The 24,172-nt window shown below is 38.6% G+C and overlaps 1 protein-coding gene across 1 annotated transcript; it reads left to right on the forward strand.

The window, feature by feature from the left end:
• Positions 1–17,917: 17,917 nt before the first annotated feature.
• LOC138403527 (ommochrome-binding protein-like) lies at positions 17,918–19,315 on the forward strand. Its single transcript, XM_069504448.1, has 2 exons — positions 17,918–18,004; positions 18,432–19,315. The coding sequence occupies exons 1-2, from the start codon at positions 18,002–18,004 to the stop codon at positions 19,275–19,277; spliced, it is 849 nt and encodes a 282-aa protein (XP_069360549.1). The 5' UTR covers positions 17,918–18,001; the 3' UTR covers positions 19,278–19,315.
• The last annotated feature ends 4,857 nt before the right edge of the window (positions 19,316–24,172 follow it).

Raw genomic sequence — 24,172 nt, forward strand, 5'->3', positions numbered from 1 at the left:
TTTTTTGTGTGATGTAACCACAAATTCGCGGTTTCAGATTTTTCCCCTAATGTCTGCTATAAGACCTACCTACCTGCCAAATTTCATGATTATAGGTCAACGGGAAGTACCATGTAGGTTTCTTGACAGATAGACAGAAAGAAAACAAAGTAATCCTATAAGGGTTCCGTTTTTCCTTTTGAGGTACGGAACCCTAAAAAACGCGACGAGACGAGAGAGACGAGATGTTGATGTAATGATGTCATCAGTAAAAACTATCTATTCTCTATACTTACACGGAAGAAGTTCTCTTTGTCACGTGATTACGTAACAAACGTACGTCATGGGATCCCATACAATTGACAGAGCCAAATAAACCGACTGGGCGTTAACCATTTTGAGTCACCAATCAATCACAAGCATGTTCTCAAAAAATATTCGAAAATGTTTTCAAAAAACATTCGAAATTCAATTAGAAAACATTTTTCCGTTTGTTTTTTTTTTCAAATTTATAGACCAGCGCTTGGCTGCAATCAGACCTGGTGGCAAGTGATGATGCAGCCTAAGATGGAGCGCGCTTGCCTAGAAGATGCCTGTTCACTCTCGACTTGAAGGTACCCATATTATTATAATTGGAGGGGAAAACTAATGCTGGAAGGGTGTTCCAAATTTGTTTAAAAAAAGTTTGTGAAGCCTCAAAATAGTTAGCACCTACTGAGATTTATGTCTCTATCATTTGTATGGGATTACTTAACAGAGAGAGCGCTATACTAACTACTTTCCGCGGATAGAGTATGACTATACTATTTTTTTTTATTATTCAGATACGAGTTAGCCCTTGACTGCAATCTTAACTGATGGTAAGTGACGATGCAGTCTAAGGTGGGAGCGGGCTAACCTGGAAGGAGTATGGCAGCTTTTATTAAACCCATACACCTTTGGATTTTTTTTTTTTTTTATAACAAGCGCAGGTACACCAAATATTTACATTATTTTTTTCTCGCCAAACTGGTGAGCCAGTTTGTTGGCGAGCTGGCGCTCCTTAAAAATAACTATAATCTACGTATTAAATTGTACTTATTTATGTAAACTTATAAACTTATACTCAGATTAAGGATTGATCGCTGCAGCGAATTGAACGCTTCAGAGATCAATCCTCAATCAGAGGTAACAAACAAAATAAACTAAGATAAAAAACAAATAATAATAATAAATTAAACAGTAAGGGGGTCCCTAAGGAAGTGTTCCTTTAACTTTTTCTTAAGCACCCCCTCACTGACCTTATTCTCTTCCCATGCTACTATACTATGCACTCTATAGTTGTAAATTTTCTACACAGCATCGTACCGGAACGCTACATTGCTTGGCGGCACGGCTTTGCCGGTAGAGTGGTAACTAGCCACGGCCGAGGCCTCCCACCAGACCAGACCAGAAATTTTAGAAATTATAAAATTCCAAATCCCTGCCAGGAATCGAACCCGGGACCTCCCACTATATTCGCGGAAAGAAAATAGTAGCACTATGACTATCAACAGTCGTAACAATTTTTTGTGGACAAAAACAAACTGTCCGCGGACAAAAGCTTTCGCTCCGTACTTTTATAATTTGCTCACTTTTCTTTTTAAATCTGAATGGCGCTATCTCGCCGCTCCACTCCTGGTTCCATGCTTTTATTCCATTCAGGATCCAATTTGTGAGGCGTCTTGATTTCGTGTGTTCGTTTTTTTGAAAAAAACGGGACCTGCGAGTGCTTTTTAAGCCTTTCATAGGTATAAGTCCCGCAAATTGCTATTGCGCTGGAACCATGTCTCTTTAACAATCAAATGACTTCATTTCGACGTCAGCCGAAATAAAAATATACTATCAGCTCGAAACTTCAGTCTAGTGCTGACATCACTAAAATGGCGGCCACGCGCATTAGCAATTTGCTAGACTTAGGTATACACTCAGCTTATGCTCGCAACCTCTTCGTCCGCGTAGACTACACAAATTTCAAACCTCCATTTAACCCACTTAGAGGAGGAATTTAGAAAAATCCTTTCTTAATGGACACCTACTCTTTACAAAGAACATACCTACCTTCCTATCACTCTAGAGTCTAGGACCAGCGGTTTAGACTATGCATTGATAACTTGATATTATATTACGTGTAAGACGTAAGTCATTCAGTCAGAACTATACACCACGATAGTACACCACGCTGGCCAAGTGTGGATTGGTAGACTTCAAACACCTTTGACATACATGTCAACCATAGACCTTTTAATGATGTCAACCTACTGTCTGCGGCAGTAGGTTGTGTTCGGTTCTAACTAGTGTAATAATTATCTGTTATTTACCCACAATGTTTGCAAAATAAAAATTTGTTATTATTATTACGTTATGGAAAATTCTCAGGCATGCCGGGTGTCCTCACGATGCTTTTCTTCACCTTCAAAGCAAGTGATTTTAATTGATCAAAACGCACATAGGTACCTAATTCCGAAAAGTTAGAGGTGTGTGCCCGGGATCGAACATCCGAACTCCCGAAAAGAGGGAGACGTTTTAATTACTAGGCTATCACGGCTTATAGTAGTTAAATTTAATAATTGAGGTCAAGGGTACCTAACCGTGCCATTAACATAACAAAATGAAGCAATACTAATAAAGTTTAAGTAGGCATCCTCCAGCAAGCACATCGGGTCTAAAAAGTGTAATATAAGCCAGACAGCGATGAGTAACGAGTCAGGGACGCGTGATACAGTGAAAAGAGATTCCTTATATCAAACATAGACTAAAATAATAGACATGGACTGAACTTGCGAGCAAACCTGCCCCCCAATTGTGTAAGAATAACCATTTCATGGCTATCGCAATCGTCAAGAAATTCTGCCATTTGATTGGTTGATTCGCTGTTTACATTTTTTCACAGCCAATCAAAGGGCAGAATTCTTGACGATTGCGATAGCCATGAAATGGTTATTCTTACACAATTGGGGAAAAGTGAAGCAAGTAAGTCTATCGTCATACTTTGACAGCTACAGTCTGACAATCGCATTCACCGAATCTGTGCAACTGTGAAATATTACAAATTCACAGTTGCAGCAAGAATACCATAAGTTCAGCTAATCATAACAATTGCTTCTAACAATCTGAGGCTCAAAGGGACTAGAACCCAGAGCCGTAAATCCAGTTAAAAAAATTACAACTTTCAGGCAGCAAGGAGCTATTGGGCACGGCACGTCAGTGTCACAACTCGTGAAACTGTTGCAGGTGTTGCAGGTTGTAAAGTAATCGGTATCTTGCTACGAAATCTTATGAGTTATGACGCTCACTTATGACAAGATTTTTTTATGGCATCGTAACAACTAAATTAACCATGTGAAAATAAACACTGAAACACTGGTTTGGTTTTCGCTTGAAAACGCCTCTGAGGAAGTGCTTTTAAACACATTGTTTTTAATTTATTTTGTACCACAAACATTTACAATAAAGAAAAAAATAAAGTAAAAGTGGACGCGGAAGCAATTATCTCTATAAGAGATCTTTACTAGTGACCCTTGGGTCCCGACATGACGTCTTGACCCGAGAGGTTGTAGAGCGAGTAGAATAGGTGCACAGAGAAGATAGAAAGTATTCATTAAAAAAACGTAATGGATATTAACTTTTATTACTTTTGATTGGTCTACTTTATAAATGAATTTCGGTGGTCCGTTTTCTGTCTATCATATTATTTCCTATAGTCTGTGCTATCAACATTGTTTAGGAGGATATTATCTCGGAGAGGATGAAACTTTTTATTTACGACTTTAATGCCGTATATGAGGCCGTCTTATCCGTACTTAATATTGTTCTTGAAACGTACTCGTATTGTTCTTGTGATGTTTTGAAAACAATACTTACTGTCTATAAGTTAACTTTGTAGTCCTGCCAAAATGTAAAGAGATATTTTTCATATAAATTACTAGCTTATGCTCGCGACTTCGTCCGCGTGGACTACACAAATTTCAAACCCCTATTTCACCCCCTTAGGTGTTGAATTTTCAAAAATCCTTTCTTAGCGGATGCCTACGTCATAACAGTTATCTGCATGCCAAATTTTAGCCCGATCCGTCCAGTAGTTTTCATTTTGTATATTTACAAAAACCTTTCATTAGCTTCTAGTTATTTAATTTTTAAGATTTTAATATGTTAATTTAAGCTGTTGGTTTTCCAAATAAAATAAAATAAAACGAAACGAAACGAAACGAAACGAAAAGAAAAGAAAACAAAAAACGAAACGAAACGAAACGAAACGAAACGAAACGAAACGAAACGAAACGAAACGAAACGAAACGAAACAAAACGAAACGAAACAAAACAAAACAAAATCCTTTCTTAGCGGATGCCTACGTCATAATAGCTATCTGCATGCCAAATTTCAGCCCGATCCATCCAGTAGTTTGAGCTGTGCGTTGATAGATCAGTCAGTCAGTCAGTCACCTTTTCATTTTATATATTTAGATTTTGATTCATTTTTAGGGTTCCGTACCTCAAAAGGAAAAACGGAACCCTTATAGCACCACTTTGTTGTCTGTCTGTCTGTCAAGAAACCTACAGGGTACTTCGCGTTGACCTAGAATCATGAAATTTGTCAGCTATAGGTCTTATAGCAGACATAAGGGGAAAAATCTGAAAACCGTGAATTTGCGGTTACATCACACAAAAATAATTAAATTGTGGCCATGAACTAATAATTAGTATTTTACTATTTTCAATTTTCAAAGTAAGATAACTATGTCAAGTGGGGCATCATAAGAAAGGGCTTCACCTGTGCATAGTACGGAACCCTCGTTGCGCGAGCCTGACTCGCACTTGGCCGGTTTTTTATTACTTACTTGTTTGACTTTTTACCTTGCCTTTGCCATGCTTTTCAAGAAAAAATATTGTTTTCGCAGGAAGAAAATTCAACCACATTATACATCTCATCATGATCAACCCATCACCGGCTCAGGCAAGGACAAGCACGGCCGGGTCTCCTCTCAGGTTTTGGCCATAGTCTACCACGCTGGCCATGTGCGGATTGGTAGACTTCACACACCTTTGAGAACATTATGGAGAACTCTCAGGCATGCAGGTTTCCTCACGATGTTTTCCTTCACCGTTAAAGCAAGTGATATTAATTAATTAAAACGCACATAACTTCGAAGAGTTAGAGGTGCGTGCCCGGGATCGAACCCCCGACCTCCGATTAGAAGGCGGACGTCCTAACAACTAGGCTATCATAGCTTATACAGCATATACGTCTACCTACTCGGTATTGTTGGGATGATGTAGTCATAGGAAAATCTTACAAAGGGACCGAGAAACGTACTCGTAAGAATTCGTGGCGGTCGCTTAAGGGGTGTTCCCAGCCACTAGGATTTCTTGTCACGAACGCACCACGATCGACCATATTGGCCGAATACAACGAACCGATGCAAATTTTGTGCCTTCCATGCAGAATAAATAATAGTAAAGGATGTCTATGTGACTATAAATACATGTAGGTATAAGTACGCGACAGGTCGAGATGGCACTCGGGGTACGGAGCGGGGGCACGCCCCGCACAAACTCACTTTTTTGCACTATTTTGGACTTACCTTTGCACAAGTTTAAAAAATCTATTAAAAATATGCTCCTGAAAAAAGCATATTACACAATTGAAGATTATCTAAATGATAAAAGAGCGTGGATTTGACCTGCAGCTCGTTCCGGAAACGCACAAGACTGCAAATACTATTTTATACATGGCATAATCTTGTACCTATATCAAATATTTGAAAAGAGCAACCGCCTAGTTTCTTGCTGGTTCTTCTCGGTAGGAAAGGCATTCCGAACCAGTGGTAGATGCATCCGACTATTCGAAAGTACTTGTAAAAGTTTATTTGATTAAAAATATTTTTATTTTATTTATTTTTATATTTATTCACGTTACCCGGGCTATCCTGCACCGGTTTAGTTCATTGTCTCTCTGTCTGTTTGTCTGACAAGAAACCTAGGGGGTACTGCCCGTTGAGTTAGAATTAGAACTATGAAATTTGACATAAGTAGCACACGTAAACGGAAAAAATCCGAAAACCGTGAATTTGTGGTTACATCACAAAAAGATTAAAATGTGTTCATGAACTTTAGTATTTTCAATTATCAAAGTAAGATTGAACATAACAAAACAGATTTTTATTTATTTTTATGCATGATAGTTTTTGATTTATTGTGCAAAATGTCGAAAAATACGACTGTTGTACGGAACCCTCGGTGTGCGGGTCTCACTTGACCGGTTTTTTAATTTTAATAAATAATTTTTAAATTTCACGATGGCCGAATTGAAATTTTTATTATTTGTTTTATAGCGGCAATAGAAATACCTACACATTCTCTGAAAATTTCAATTCTCCAACTATTACGGTTCACGAGATACAGCCAGCTGACAGACAGACGGACGGACAGTAGAGGCTTGGTAATAGGGTCCCGTTGGCACCCTTCGGGTACGGAACCCTAATAAGAATACGATGCAGAGAGAGATAGACTACACTTTATAACTTTGTAGCCTAGCATTAACAGATAGAAGTAAACAAACAAAAAACCTTCGTTGCCAGTTCGTTCCGTACTTCATAATTTGCTCACTTCTCTTTAAATTTGTTTTTAACATCCTTCCTCTTTAGAAGAGCTGCTGTCTCTCGGCCACGCCACTCTTCTTTTTAGGGTTCCGTAACATCAAAGAAAAAGGAACCCTTATACCGTTAGGTTCGTTTTTCGTCTGCCTGTCTATCTTTTCACAGGTACGCATTGAGTCTCTTGGAGCTGTATAAAGATATAAGAGCGGTTACGCACTACATTTTCGTCATCCGAGTTCTCTCCGTCATTCGTGAGAATACCAGCGATTATCTACGACATACGTCATAGCATACAAAACAAAAAAGAACGTGTTTTTTTGGACTCGGATCGTGTGTAATGTGGAACCGCTCTAAGGCACACAGCCTGCTGAGCTAGAACCTTTTTTCGGGTTGTACCACACATGACATAGTTCATTCCGGCGCTTCTTCTGCTTGAGACATTTTGTCTAGTGGTGGAAGCGTCGGGGTAATCAACCATTAGTTTACAATAGGCGACAGAAAATAATGTAGGTACATCGGATTTGTAGAGCATGTCTCTGTCGTTAAGACCGACAAAACGTCATATAAGTTGGTATGAGTGACAGAGACAACGCTCTACAAAGCCGAAATGTCATTTTAAAGGCCAATGTACATTATTTTCTGCAGCGTACGCAATTCTTCTTTCAACGCAATAAAAAAATACGGCCAATTATGATGCCGCATATTTTGACACCCGCGACTAAATCAAAACCCATAGGGTAGGTACCTACCTAAAACCCAGCAGCGCACCTGCGCGTCGCCTGGTGACTGGGTCACGGGAACACCGAACAAAACAGTTGCACGTGTCCTTCCAAGTTACGGAACCCTCGGTGCGCGAGTCCGATTCGCACTTGGCTGGTTTTTTTATTTTGTTTATTCTATTCAGCGTTGAGAGCTGTCTGCTTTTATACCGACTTCCGACTGATTATTAACTTCCTTTCGTTTTAAAAAAAGCAAAAACAGGCAAATATTGAGAACAAAGTGTTTTTAATTAATTATTATTATTTGTGCTGCGGAGTGTATCTTTTTGCTGGAAAACTCGCTTTGATGTTCATTATTCCCATATTTCATTTTTTTCAACCAATAAAATGAAATATGGAAAACATGAGAAATAAATAATTGTTCAAGCAGCGTGGATATTGGCTAACATTCGTCAAACGTATTGGGCCAAGGTGTAGGTAGGTACTTACTGTATGTAGCCTTTACAGACTAATTTCTCAACCCATCGCCAGCTCACTACTGAGCACGAGTCTCCTCTCAAAATGAGAAGAATTTAAAGCTATATTCCACCAAGCTGGTCAAGTTCAGATTGGTTTAAAATTAGGTTTTCATTCATATCTTTCATACACTAAATTAACATCGTGTAAAAATTATTATTATTAAGGCCAGAACAGAACTTTTAGTAATCCCGCACATTTGTTTTCCCCGCGCAAACAATTTTCTATCTATGAAAATATGTTCGGCGTCTATCGATGATTCATCGAAATTGCATCGTTATTGAAAAAATATATTAGAGTCGTATGACATATCGGAGTAGGTATTGGGGCCGGGATAAATGTATATCCGGGATAAATGTATATCCGGCAAAATTGGAATTTATCCCTGCTGACATTTCGCGCGCCAGCAGTTTACGATTCTGATTATTTAGTAATCTGTTAGGTGGGTTTCATTTAGGTTTTTAAATTTTAACAGCTTGGAATTTAGAGTTAGGTAGCATGTAGTCCCGTTGTCCCCGTTGCCCGTGTCCCTGTTAACGGGGACAGCGGGAATTGAATAAAATTATTAAAAACTCATCCCATTGTCCCAGTCCACACGGAGCCTTACGAAGCGAGTTACTTCCTCCTTATTGATATAGGTCCCGCAAATTGCTAATGTGCGTGGCCGCCATTTTAGTGATGTCAGCACTAGACTGAAGTTTCGAGCTGACGGTATATTTTTATTTCGGCTGACGTCAAAATGACGTCATTTCTATGTTAATGAGACATGGTTCCAGCGCAATAGCAATTTGCGGGACTTAAACGCACTGCTAGAAACGCACAGCCCCTGCGCTAACCCGATGAGGGATAGCGCGGGTGACGCGCGTGTGTGCGGGGCGTCCCCCCTCCTCACACCCCGATTGCCATCTCGACCTGATGCGTAGATAGGTACTATATCTAACTAAATATGAGCCTCAATAGCTCAACCGGTAAAGGAGTGGACTGAAAACCGAAAGGTCGACGGTTCAAAACCCCGCCCGTTGCACTATTGTCGTACCTACTCCTAGCACAAGCCTGACGCCTAATTGGAGAGGAAAGGGGAATATTAGTCATTTAACATGGCTAATATTCTTTATTAAAAAAAATCACTTGATTTATCGGAAGGAAAACATTGTGAGGAAATTCGCATGCTTCAGAGTCCTCCATAATGTTCTCAAAGGTAAACGTAAGGTAGGTGTAAAGTCTGCCAATCCGCACTTGGCCAGCATGGTAGACTATGGCTTAAACCTTTCTAATTCTGAAAGGAAACCTGTGCTCAGTAGTGGACCAGCGACGGGTTGATCAAGATAAGGGTGATGATTAAGAATACTAATTTACGCTGACTATTAGTTTTTCAACAACTCAAACTGTCTACCACTTACCATCAAAGTACACAGGAATATACCCGAGCATCGAGCACGTTGCAGTGTGAAGTAAACACGTCTATTTCCTGGCACAGTATCTCTCGGCCTAATCACAGAGCAGGCTCGGCCAGAGGTCGGCTTTCCACGGAAATTGTCCCCCCGACTTGATCCGCCAACCGATCACCGCGTCCCGCTCGCTTTTGTCATCTCGTAGCATTTCTCGTAGCTATCGAGCTGACATATTTTAGCCCAAATATGAAATAGGTACATACTATATTTCACCCATATTTAACCAGTGTAATTTCTGGTTGATATGTTTTTTATCTGTACGTGTTATGCTAGAGTTTCTCGCTGATAATATAGTTTTTCAAAATTTCCACAACTCCCACTTTTCATTCGTTGGCACATCGCTGACGATAGAGTTTTTCAACAACTCCCACTTTCCATTAGTTGGCACAGGAATTTGCCCCAGTACTGAGCCACGTTGCAGAGTAAACACGTCCATTTCCTGGCACAGTATCGCTTGGCCTAATCACAGAGCACGCTTGACCAGAGGTCGGCTTTCCACGGAAATTGTCACCGTGTCCCACTCGCTTTTGTCATCTCGTAGCATTTCTCGTAGCCATCGAACTGACATATTATTTTAGCATGGGTACCTACATAGAACATACGAAATACCTACTAGATTCAAACGGTATAATTTTTGGTTGCTGTATTTTTCCACTGTGTGTTATCGTTTTTTCTCTTTGTGTGTTATCTAGAGTTTCTTGTTGATGATGTGGTTTTTCAACAACTCCCACTTTCCAACAATTTACTTAGGAATTGGCCTGAGCACCGAGCCACGTTGCAGTGTAAACACGTCCATTTCCTGGCACAGTATCGCTTGGCCTAATCACAGAGCAGGCTCGGCCAGAAGTCGGCTTTCCACGGAAATTGTCACCGTGTCCCGCTCGCTTTTGTCATCTCGTAGCATTTCTGGTAGCTATTGAGCTGGCATATTTTATCATACGTAGACGTATTCGTAAAATACCGGCTGGATGTAACCATAGTAAAATTAATATTGATAGAGAAAGATGCTCATATTACACATTTCTTAACTAGATTTATTTTAATTTTGCGAGTACTAATAAATATATCTATATCTAAGTAATAAAAACTATCGATATATAAAAAAATTAAAATCGATATACTTAGTAATGGCTAGTAAGGTAGCTAAAGGTAGTGCTAGTCTTTTATAAACAATGAAAATTTATTAAAAAGGAATCGCTTCGCACTTCTATCGCTCGGCTGTTCTTTATATACCTACCTACTTGAATCGAGTTTAGAAGAAAGATGCAGACTTTTTTGCGAAAAATGATTTAAATAGAACATAATCCATTTACAAAATTTGCACCGTCCGGCATCGCTCTAAAAAGGCGTCCGGCGAATAATTCACAGGGACTTAACATAAGGCACATGGCGAGCAAAACGTAAAATTTCCGATTAAGATCCCTCCAGCTGCGAGGATCTTGACATATACCGCAATAAAGAGGCCTTTGCTCTAGAGTACTCGATAGTAAAGCTACAATCTACTTTAATGCAGACTTGAAGTCGAGTTAAGAAGAAAAATTCTCGAAAAATGATTTAAATAGGACATAATCCATTCACAAAATTTGCACCGTCCGGCATCGATCTAAAAAGGCGTCCGGCGAATAATTCACAGGGACTTAACATAAGGCACATGGCGAGCAAAACGTAAAATTTCCGATTACGATCCCTCCAGCTGCGAGGATCTTGACAAATACCGCAATAAAGAGGCTCGCCGCGCGCCCGGGACGTTTGGAAAACCATTTACAAGGTTTATCGGCGCTATGGAAATAATAACCCGCGCCGTTATCCGCCTAAACGATCTCATTCCAAATTATTGTTATCCCCCCAAACATTCATTTTTATTAACCATTTTTTTATCGATGACAGTTACGACCTTGACTACGCCCTTATCTGCAAAATTCATATTCATACTAGCTGATACCCGCGACTTTGTTAATTATTTAGATTAATAATAATAATAATAATATAGCCTTTATTTACTGAAAAACATTACATGCAATTTCATTTGTCATAGTATTCAGTATATACATATTTTAATAGAATCAATACATAATACTTATTTACATTTACATTTATATTTATATATCATTACTATTATTTATGTCACCGCTATTTTTAAATTATTAATTTTTTACTGTATAAATTTTCATTTTTTAATATGTACACAATACTATTCTGTATATCACTACTAATTTTCATATTTTATTAGGTATATACATTCTTCTTCCACTTTTATTTTTCAGTACGCCCCATTTGGACGAAGGCCTCCTCCAGTCGTTTCCACATTTCTCTATCTTGGGTCATTCGTTGCCATGTTGCTCCCATAATTTTCACAAAATCATCATTCCACCTAACTCTTTGTCTCCCTCTTGATCTTTTACCGTCTCTAGGATACCATTCTGTTACTGTTTTTGCCCATCTGTCCTGGTTTTGTCTGCAAACATGTCCGGCCCATTTCCATTTTAGTTTTCTAATTTGTACTTGTATATCTACTATGTTAGTTCTATTTCTTAATGTTTCGTTTGCTATTCTATCTTTTCTTCTTACATGTAGCATACTACGTTCCATTGCACGCTGGCAGATTGCTAATTTTTGTTCTAATTTTTGTGTCAGGGCCCAGGTTTGGCTACCATAGGTTAGTATAGGCAGTACGCAGCTATCAAATACTTGTTGTTTGTTTTTCATCGGCATTTCTTTTGATTTCATTACTTCTTTTAACATCCAATATCTGTTCCACGCATTTGCTGTTCGTCGTTCTACTTTCTTTTTCATCGAATCTTTCATTGAGACAATTTCTCCGAGATAAACGTATTCATCGACATATTCTATTTCTATATGGTTTGCTTTAATGCATTCCTGTATTCCGTTTGTCATCGCCTTTGTCTTTTGTATATTCATGTCAAGGCCAACCTTATTGCTCTCATACAACAATTCATTTAGCATTTTCTCTGATGTGGCAGGGTTCTCAGAGAATAATACTAGGTCATCCGCGAATCTCAAATTATTTAGGTATTTTCCATCTATTTTTATTCCTTGTTCATTCCAGTTTAATTTTCGAAACACGCTCTCTAGTACTGCATTAAATATTTTAGGCGATAGTGGATCTCCCTGTTTTACTCCTTTTGACAGTTTAAACCATTTTCCATTGCTTTCTAGTTTAATTTTTGCTGTACTATTTTCATATATATTTCTAATAATGTTAATATATTTTGTATGTATTCCTTGCTCAAAAAGTGCCTTCCATATTTCATTGTGTTCTAAACTGTCAAAAGCTTTTGAGTAGTCAATAAATATGATGTAAATTGTTTTATTATATTCATTATATTTCTCAATTATTTGGTTTAGTGTATGTATGTGATCAATAGTTGAAAATCCACTTCGAAAGCCTGCTTGCTCTGGAGGCTGATTTTCATCTAAGTTGCTTTCAATTCTTTTGAGAATTATTTTAGAAAATATTTTGTATATATTTGAAGTTAAGCTAATGGGACGATAATTATTAATGTCACTAGGGTCACCTTTTTTATGTAATAGCTTTATCACAGATCGAGTCCATTGCGTGGGTACAATTTCCCTTTGTAATATTGCGTTGAACATTGTACACATGATTTCGGTAATTACAGGTTCAGCTGCTTTAAGAAGCTCATTTGTAAAACCGTCTTCGCCTGGAGATTTATTATTTTTTTATTTATTTAGATTACATATTATTATTTATTATTCAACATACGAAACGCTGTGTCCACGAATCCAACTCGCACTAGTCCAGTTTTTTTGACGCCCATTCTTTTGCTACTATGAAGAATAGACCCAAAACCATCGGCTAATTTTATTCAGCGTAAGGCAATAAAGACGCGCCGAGACAAAGGCCACTCGGCGCAGGAAACGCCGAAACGGCCCAAATTCAAAGAAAACCTGAGAGAATTATGAAATTTCGGTAAAAGCTTTTGTGCCCGGCCTGCCACTGTTAGCGCCCATTGTTGGTCAAAGTTGCCATAGCATGGACGTCGTTATTCTACGCAAAAGAAATTCTTACTATAGTCGACGCATTTTAAACTGAGTCGTCGAGTTATCTATCTGTTTCGCTCGCACTTACAGGTCGTAGGTAAGTGCGAGCGAAACAGACAGATAACTCGACGACTCAGTTTAAAATGCGTCGACTATAATGCAAAAATTAGAAGAACTAAATTTTAAAATAAATGAATTAAAAAATCACAACTCAAAAATATCATAATCATCATGTCATATCACCATGGTCATGTATTTAATATTAGCTTATGCCCACGACTTCGTCCGCGTGGACTACACAAACAAACCCCTGTTTTACTTCCTCAGGGGTTGAATTTTTAAAAATTCTTTCTTAGCGGATGTCTAAGTCATAAATCTGTAGGCCAAATTTCAGCGAGTAAACGTAGGATCACGAGATTTTACTTCCTCAGGGGTTGAATTTTCAAAAATTCTTTCTTAGCGGATGCCTAAGTCATGTAGGCCTTTCAGCCTGAGCAGGCGTATTGAGTGCGCGATATTTATAGTGCGCGACTGGTCGAGATGGCAGTCGGGCTATGGGCGGAGGGACGCCCCGCACACCCGCACGTCCCCCACGTTATTCCGCACCGGGTTAGCACGGGGCTGAGCGGGTATGCGGGGCGTCCCCACCCCGATTACCATCTCAGTCTCGACTGTCACGTCTAGATAGATGTTAAGTCTTTCTGCTTGTCTCAATTTACGCAGTCAAATATTGACTCATTTTTTATTTAGTCACATAGAGAAACTCCTGCAGTGCGACAAGGCTATCTTGGCGCGTGGTGAAAATCGGAACTAACGTTCCCGTCAAGTGGCCCCTTTGTTCTTGTTTGAATATTCCAAGCCTTTGTTCTCCAACAGCGCCCCCCTGTCAATGTCATTCAAGTGCCAAGAGAGCCTTGTCGCACTGAACCTAGTAGGTACAGCTTCGAGCATGAATAGAATTCGTTCTTTTCTAACTACGTTTTCCGTTCCATTCTATTTCGTTCATTCATTCCGAAGTTGGTCATTCACAATTGTTTTTGTCGGCATTCAGGTGCCCTAAGCTGAATAGCAGCTCCCCAATAGCAATTAACTGGCGATGCTCATTAGTGGACTGTTTCCATTCGACTCTCGTAACCCCATTTCCTTAACATTTAATTAACACTCCACTTTGCACAATTATTTAAGCTTGTATTCTGAATAGAATACAGGATACATGAGACGCCTAATACGTTGTATGTGGGGCCCCCGCGCCTCGTACCCCGATAGCCATCTCGATCTGTCGCGTATTATAAGTATATCGTTTACTAGCACGGCACCGATTCCGTTGTCTTTCTCTAAACTAAATTTAGACTATCTGCATCCTTTTCTTTTTAACAATGCTAAAAAAGGAACGAAACATGACTTTCACATTTAAAGACTCTAAATTTTAGTGCACGCTACAAATTTAAACAGTAGGTTCGCGACTGCGCGCTAAAATCACGGGTTTTAACATCTAAAAATTAAATTTAAAACTGTCAAACTGTGTCTGTCTTTTTCATATTACATTAGTAAGAAGAGCATGCGAATACTCTAAAATTAGGTTGTGCTCAGAAGCAAGTACCAGTTTATCGCCAAACTATTACGGAAACAGTGTGGCTAATTCCGTTGTACACAATCTCTAAACTAAAATGGCACGTCTAAATCTATTGCTATCCCTTTCATAATGATGATGCGGAAAAAAATAGCACTAGATTTAGACCTGTCAATTTAGTTTAGTTTAGAGATTGTGTACAAGAGAAACACGTCTAATGAATTAGGCTGTAATACTTTCTTCAGCTTAAAGCTGTGGTAGCCTAGTGGTTAGGACGTCCGCCTTCCAATCGGAGGTCGGGGGTTCGATCCCGGGCACGCCCTAACTTTTCGGAGTTATATGCGTTTTTAAGTAGGTAACTAAAATATCACTTGCTTTAACGGTGAAGGAAAAAATCTTGAGGAAACCTGCATGCCTGAGAGTCCTCCATAATGTTCTCAAAGGTGTGTGAAGTCTGCCAATCCGCTCTTGGCCAGCGTGGTAGACTATGGCCAAACCCTTCTCACTCTGAGAGGAGACCTGTGCTCTGTAGTGAACCGCGGTGATGGGTTGATCATGACTTTCTTCAGTAATTAAAACAGTACCTTCGGTTATACCTACTTAGAAATCAATGAATAGGTTTAATTTTCAAAATCATCCTCTAATCGCATTATGTGAAAGATGAGCGAGTCTGCCCTCTGGCTGAAGACAATCAGCAAATCCGAGGGTATTTACACGTAAAGACTTTTCAATGCCAAGTTGTTCCTTCAAGTTTTCAGTAAAAAATGTGATTAATAACCGAGCAGCAAAAACCATTCCTCTGGACCAAGCTAACGCAATAGCGGGATTTGGTCGCAGTCTAATGGGCAGATTACACTTACCAAGTACAGTGGCGAGGTGACCTCGATCGAGTACTCGGCTGGTATAAACACTTTAACGAGTGCAATTTCGCCGCAGCTCAGCTACAGCACTGTCACGGCCGAGTGTCATTTTACTGTCTCGCTTCACTACTCGGTAGGTGTAATCTGCCCATTATAAAAATAATTTAGGTCATTTTAGATAAGAGAATTAAAATTCTAGTCGGTGATTTTTGCAATTTGAAATTTATAAAATACTAGGTGACCCGCCCCGGCTTCGCTCGGGTAGAATTTAGAAAATCGAGGGGGAGGTTGAATTTCCAAAAATCCTGAACATGTATTTCTTCATATTTTGTGACCGAAAACCCAAATACAAATTTTTATGCAAATAACTTGAAAAATGACTGACTTTCATACAAACTTCGATCCCCCATTTAACCCCCTTAGTGGTGGAATTTCGAAAAATCCTTTTTTAGTGGATACCTACCCTTTACAAAAAACCACACGCTTAAACTTTTATTTCCCTGGACCAGCAGCGGTTTAGGCTGTGCGTTGGTATATATAAGTCAGTCAGGACTTTGAATTTTATTATTATAGATATTCAATGTATTTTACACAACTCTTTGCCACACTCATTGCCATGACAGCCTACGTCGCTTAATCTTACTGTAGCCCACTGAACGTCACTGAAAATCGCCTTCCAGTTGTTTCAAGTTCCCTATACTTAGTCGACGCATCTTACTTAGCACGCTCGACTGTGCTTTAGGTTTGAAACGCTAAAAGTTACAAAAACTGATTTACAACATTTTGCATTGGAGTCTCCGAATCTCGTATTGTGCCCCGCATCGTATTGTGTAAATGCCCCACGATATTCCACTGATGAAGCGATCCTGTGAAATGATCGTTCCGTATAATTAATTACATCGCCTTCAATAGAGAATAGAGACCGAGCAAAAGCTAATTGTTTAATAAGCCACCTTATCGGAGGATTTCTACAAAGTTAGTAGTATTCTAATAATAATACTTTATAAGTCCCGCAAATTGTTATTGCGCTGGAACCGTGTCTTATTAATATCGAAATGACGTCATTTTGACGTCAGCCGAAATAAAAATATACCTACCATCAGCTCGAAACTTAACAAAAATATTAATGTAAGATACCTACCTACAGTCTTGTTTTTGACAAGTATTTTTTCGTATTAAGCGAATTTTCGTCGTATCCCAGGCAACTTATGTTTTTTTTATTGAATAAAGGAAATATTAACACACAATATTGAATTGTGTTTGTGTTTGCTTGTTGATTTGTCCTTCAATCACGCCGCAACGGTGCAACAGATTGACGTGATTTTTTGTAAGGGTATAGATAAAGACCTTGAGTGACATAGGCTACTTTTTATCCCGGAAAATCAAAGAGTTCCCACGGGATTTTAAAAAACCTAATTCCACGCGGACGAAGTCGCCGGCATCAGCTAGTAAATAATGAATTCCAATTCGACGGTTACTCACAGCAGCACAGCTAAGGCGGCATACGCGGCGAATATTTCATCATCATCATCATCATGATCAACCCATCACCGGCTCACTACAGAGCGCGGGTCTCCTCTCAGAGGGAGAAGGGTTTTTTGCCATAGTCTACCACGCTGGCCATGTGCGGATTGGTAGACTTCACACACCTTTGAGAACATTATGCAGAACTCTCAGGCATGCAGGTTTCCTCACGATGTTTTCCTTCACCGTTAAAGCAAATGATATTTAATTAATTAAAACGCACATAACTACGAAAAGTTAGAGGTGCGTGCCCGGGATCGAACCCCCGACCTCCGATTAGAAGGCGAACGCCCTAACCACTAGGATATCATAGCTTATTCGATCGAATATTTCATACTAAATTTAAAATAAAAAAATTAACTAAACTTTTAAAGCCTTAAATAGTGAAATCAATCTTGCATTTGGTATTCCCAGTCTGAACAGATTGATGAGGCCATTGATACCCAATAGTAATAAAATGTTGTTCTACTTAGGTTCTAGTTAAAGAAATGTCTTCATTCAATTTTAAATCTTCTGATGCAGTCAATATCTTACCATTTAAAGCACATTTTTGATTAAACATTTATGAAGAACATTATTATTAATTGTTGTAAATTGATAACATTTATAACCTTTGTCAAAGACTATATATTTGTACTATAATAGGCCTTTGTGGAAACTACTTAGTTGTTCGTTTAAAAACAAACTTATCAGTTTGTTATAGTTACTCGTAGGGGTGTACTCTTGCTGGTCAACTGTTGATAAAATGGTATGTATCATTTTTATTTTCATGAAAATTAAGAATTAAGATGCCTTAATACATTTCAGACAAATATAAAATATAAATAAAGCTTTAAAAAATTATTCGACTTAAAAATATTTTTGACTGACTGATCTACAGTATCAACGCAGAGCTCAAACTACTGAACGGATCGGGCTGAAATTTGGCATGCAGATAGCTATTATAACGTAGGCATCCGCTAGAAAAGGATTTTTGAAAATTCAACCCCTAAGGGGGTGAAATAGGGGTTTGAAATTTGTGTAGTCCACGCGAACGAAGTCGTGAGCATAAGCTAGTTAGTATCTAAAAGGTGGCGCTGATTTATTTGGTTTCTAAACCGTTAAAAATTTTGTTCGCTTGACCATATCTTGTCATTAATTATATCGATGATTAAATCACTCTTTTTTATTTTCAGATGAAGGCCATACTAGTTTTGGCACTTTTAGTATATGCAGAAGCACGAATCACTCGTGAAAATTGTAATGGTACTGTAGTTCGTAATATTATACATGAGAAGCAAGTTTTGAAAAGTGAAGACTATATGAGGACTCCGTACCAATTAGCAATCGATTATAATACGAATACTTTATTCTTCAGTTTTAGCAATTATCAAAATTTAACTTTTGAGTCATCATACATTAACCTTAAAACAAATGAATTCAAAATCATACAAGGACCCCGACAAGGGTTTGCTAATGCGGTAGATGAGCAAAGTAAGGTTGTTTACTTGGGCGGCATGGATGGTATATACACGTTTGATTATAAAACCAAAGTTGCCACTCACCTCGATGGAACTGATCATCACGTTTGGGAACTGTTCTACAAAAAAGATTTGTATTACACAAGCTTTGAAAAAAATGTGTATATATTTAAAAATCACAATTATCATAGAGTGCCCGAATTAGCAGGCACAAAAGCAAGGCTGGTTGCTATCGACAATTTTGACAACATCTATTTTTCGAACACGTCTGGATTATTCGTTCATGAGAAGGCCAAGGGTTTCATCTATTTCGTTGGAAATCACAACGACATTAATGGTTTCACGCGTAACATAAATGGTGAACTATTTTTTTCTACTAATGAAGGCATATATTACATCAACGACAAAACCAAAAAAGTGGAAAAACTTATTTCAATCGATGATTTGTATGGTGTAGCCATAGAAGCAGATGGGAGCATAATTTACTCGGCCGAAGATAGTCTTTTTAGACTTAAACCTACTAAGACATATTGTTTTAGTAATGATAATAAAAATCTGTGAAATATTTTCTAACAATCTCGTGCTCAATTTTCCTATATGATATACTGGCTTACGCTCGCGACTTCCGCGTGGACTACACAAATTTCAAACCCCTATTTCACCCCTTAGGGGTTGAATTTCCAAAAATCCTTTCTTAGCGGATGCCTTCGTCATAATAGTTATCTGCATGCCCAATTTCAGCCGGTTCCGTCCAGTAGTTTGAGCTATGCGTTGATAGATCAGTCAGTCAGTCACCTTTTCCTTTTATATATTTAGAAGAATTTGCGTTTGATGAATTGAGGGAAATTACCCAAACGTTGGGTTGCGTCGACTCAGCGCTGTGGAATCAAACAATTACCTTTTGTTGTCCCCATTGTTGATGAGATAATTAATTATTACTGAAACGGAACCCTTTTGTCGTCTCAATCACAAATTAGCTCACCACACTTGGGCCTTTTTGTTCTAAATCTTTATGACAATGATGCATGGAAATAATTCATTTCATTTAAAAGCTGTAAAATTAATAAGAAAGAAAGAAAGAAAAATTTTTATTTTTTAAAGCTGTGCTACACATTACCAGTTAAACCTACGGATTAGCAGGCAATTTGGCAGGAAGGTAGGTTTATAGCAGACATGAGGGCAAAAATCTAAAAACCGTGAATTTGTAGTTACATCACAAGAAAAAAAATCAAATGTGTTCAACAACAAACAACGCAATATTTGTTGTTAAATAACAAATATTTGTTATTTAACAACAAATATTGCTATTTTCAACATTCAAAGTAAGATTACTATACCAAGTGGGGTATCATATGAAAGGGCTTTACTTGTGCATTCTAAAACTGATTTTTATTTATTTTTAGGCATAACAGTTTTTGTTTTATCGTGCAAAATGACGAAAAAATACGACTGTAGTACGGAACCGTCGTTGCGCAAGCCTGACTCGCACTAGGCCGGTTTTTTTTAATAATATGTATTTCCTTCGAAATAGTACCTACCTATTAGAAATCAAGTCGTGCATTGCCAGACACAGTGTCGTGGGTCCCTCTGCCAGACGCCCTTAAAGTTTAGCTCTCTCTGATGACTACGTGTTCTGAAGTACCAGCTCAATATGTGGGTAGAAACAATAGGTATGTAGATTGTAGGTATGTAAATAGGTAATGGATATAAAATAGGCCGCCGTTTTCCCGTTTGGCTTGGTTACCTACCACGCGGTTTGCAGATTTGTATGTCTACGTTTGGGAACCTTTTAATGCATCCTTTTACCATCTTCTTAGGAAAAGGCTCGGGTAAACGAATTTCTGTTCAAATACAAACGCTTGGCGGCTGTGGTGCCTTTTAGACTGTAATTTGCTTTGAAATGTATTGCTTTTCCTTTAGATAAGCATTTACAGTGCGACAAGGCTATCTTGGCGCGTGGTGAAAATCGGAACTAACGTTGCCGTCAAGTGTCCCCTTTGTTCTTGTTTGAATATTCTAAGCCTTTGTTCTCCAACAGCGCCCTCCTGTCAATGTCATTCAAGTGCCAAGAGAGCCTTGTACTGTACGGGTATAATTTTTAGAACCTGTCACATTGTATGGTTCAGAATGGTGTACGTTATTGAAGGACAAACCAACAAACAAACACACTTTCGCATTTATAATAAGGTTACCTACTGATTTGTTAGCGGCTTTGTGCAGGGAACCGCCATATCTCAAAGACAGTCGTGTAATTAACTACACAATGAGAATTCGCATTCGTTGGCCGGAAGCGTGGCCATTGTGTTATCTACCCTTCCAAAAATGGTATATATCACTTGATAATTTCCCCGTCTTTCCATGGATATGGAATATATCTTGTCGCCCTCCCCGGCGCGTGGTATGTTATCGCATTTGTATTTGGCGCCTTTTAAATGAAAGTCGCGTTGCGAGGCAGCCATGTTGAGTCGATTGTATAAATACGGGTGGTTGGTGGTTTTTAAACTAGTCTCGTTCCGACGCGAGACTCGACCGACTATTAAATGCTTTTTGTGTTTAGGTCGCTATTTTGATTGAGTGGTCGCAATAGCAATTGGGCCCTAATCATTAAAATTGCAGTTCGGTTATTATAAAAGGTAAAACTCTCGATAAGGTAAGTGCTGTATGGTCTAAATAGCAGGAGGTCCTGGATTTGATTCCCGGCAGGGGTTTGGAATTTGGAATTTAAGAAAAAAAAAATTGGAATCTGCAGGTCTGATCTGATGGGAGGCGGCTGTGGCTAGTTACCACCCTATCGGCAAAGTCGTACCGCCAAGCGATTTGCCGTTCCGGTACGATGCCGTGTAGAAACCAAAGGGGTATGAGCACTAGCCATACACCTTCTAGGTTAGCCCGCTGAGCTTACCACCAAGTGAGGCTATCTACTTCAGCCCGATCCGTCCAGTAGTTTGAGTTGTGCGTTGATAGAATATTCAGCCTATCAGTCAGTCACCTTTTTCTTTTATAGTATATTTAGTTATACGATCCCCCGTGGCTTCGGCTGCCGAAATGTTATTCTAAAGTATTAGTATGTAGTATAGTTTTATTATAAGTATAGATAAAGGTGTATGGATAGCGTTAGTGAAAATATTAGAAGTAAGTTAGTGATGTAAATAATATTAAGAGCGCCACCTCGCCAACAAACTGGCCCACCAGTTTTGCGAGTTAGAAAATGTAAGAGCCCTGTAAAATTAATAAGAATAAATTAAAAAAAAAAACGCCGATATACATTACTTTCTGCCGCGTACTGTACGAGGTTTGAAATATTGGTGAGTAATCAAAATCGTAAATTACAGTTAGGCAGATGAAAATGTCAACGCGAATAGATTCCGATTCGATCAGCACAAAATGTGCTCGGCTCCAATTTTCTGCCAATAGTCATACAAATGTAATGTAATTCTTCTGTAGCGAATATAGCAATGCAATTTCAGTTGTAGATATAGGTAGTAGATAGTGATGTAACGAATATTCGCATTCGCATTTGCGGATATTCGCATAATATATTTGCATATTCGCATTCGCATTCGCATTCCGTGAAATTACTGCGAATGTTTTGCAAATATAAAATAACTAGCTGATGCCCGCGACTTCGTCCGTGTGGAATTAGGTCTTTTAAGAATCCCGTGGGAACTCTTTGATTTTCCGGGATAAAAAAATCACGTCGATCCGTTGCTCCGTTGCGACGTGATTGAAGGATAAACCAACAAACCCACACACAAACACACTTTCACGTTTTATAATAGGGGTACTGATTAACTAGTTGTTACAGCGGCGATAAAAATAAATTTTTCATAGTGTGCGCAAATTTCAACTCTCTATTTATGTTTTAGGGTTCATGAGCTGATACATCCTGCTGACAGACAGACGGACGGCCGGATTGACGGACGGACAGGCGGACTGACAGACAGATGGATAGACGGCTTAGTAATAGGTAGTTAAGTAGGGAATCCTAAAAAGTTGCACCGTAAGGGTGTTAATGGTAGGCCAACAAGGCGGGAACGTTATTGCTTGAAGAAAGGAGGGGTTTTTAGTCGGTAGGAGTCTACGAAAAAAAAAAAAAGGTGTTTGTGCACTCATCCGTATTCTACGTGTCCGTATTCTATAACTTATTCCACGTGGACGAAGTCGCGGACATCAGCTAGTAGGTAATAAAAATTGCAAAATGGCCGCCATGCAAATTAAAAAAATTAAAATACTTACATTCGTCCTTTTCACTTTAACGAGTTCCCTATGTTAGCTCGACTCACAAATAAGTAAGTTGTCTAGTTAACGCCAGTCAGCAGTTATCAAGTTAGACGTCAAGCTATCAATTCAGCCATCGCTGTTATTTGCCTTGTGCAGGCTGCATCGCGAACCGCAATGTTGCTGTTTCTAATTACCTATTGCTATAATTACCTACCTACTTTGTTAGGGCTTCTTTCTGCCTACTTAGATACGACCTACCTAGGTACCTACTCATTTTGCTTTTTTTCACAAACTAAACAATATTCTAAGCAGGTAACTACTTACCTATAAAAAAAATTACCATTAGCCATTTTTACCAATTACCAATTACCAGTTACCAATAGCACCATTATCGTACAAGAAAAACACCTTTTAATTTATTGAAATTTTCATGGCGGTCATTTTGAAAGAACATGACCAGTAGAAGAACTATGGGCGCTTACTTAGGTGTCAAAAAGATTGTTTTATTCCTGAAATTGTTATATCCTATAGTTTTCTTTCAGATAAGAAAGTTTCAGGGGTCTTAAGGCTTCGAAAACAGAAAAATATAGAAAAGTTTCGCGAAATAAATCTGCCTTTCGATACTAGATGGCGCTAAGCACTCACTATGTTTAACACGTTTCAAAAGTTATCCGTATCTACTGCACATGAGTAGATATACTCGTTTGCACCTCGTGTGGCTATGGTGATTTGATTACTCTCCTTTTTGCCCCCAGCACTATATTTTATTTAAAGGCTCTAGGTATAAACTGAGAAAAATAAAGAAAAGTTTTGTCATGAAATAATTCTGCTTTTCGATATCAGATGGCGCTAAAACGTTTCGCGAAATAATTATGCCTTTCAAAGTTTCATTATTAGGTACCTACCACACGGCACATGGCACTTAATTTCCACCATTAATTCCATTGAACCATTTATTCATATTCATGGATATTTTAAACCATGGCCTTTTTTCGGAACAATAAGTCCAGTGTCTGGCAATGCATGACACGTGATTTCTAATATTATTCTGAAGAAAATATACAATTAATTAGATTTCATACTTTGACGTAGGTAAGATTTTTTACACCTCCCAAAGCCACCCTGATCCAAATTCCAAACAAACGTTCCTCCCAGTATTGGTGACAATACGCACAGAAACTTTCAGCTTTTATAGAATAACGAAGGTCCTGGCACGCGTTGACTCTCTTTCTCTC

The sequence above is a fragment of the Maniola hyperantus genome, chromosome 18, assembly GCF_902806685.2.
Source record: "Maniola hyperantus chromosome 18, iAphHyp1.2, whole genome shotgun sequence".
Lineage (NCBI taxonomy): Eukaryota > Metazoa > Arthropoda > Insecta > Lepidoptera > Nymphalidae > Maniola > Maniola hyperantus.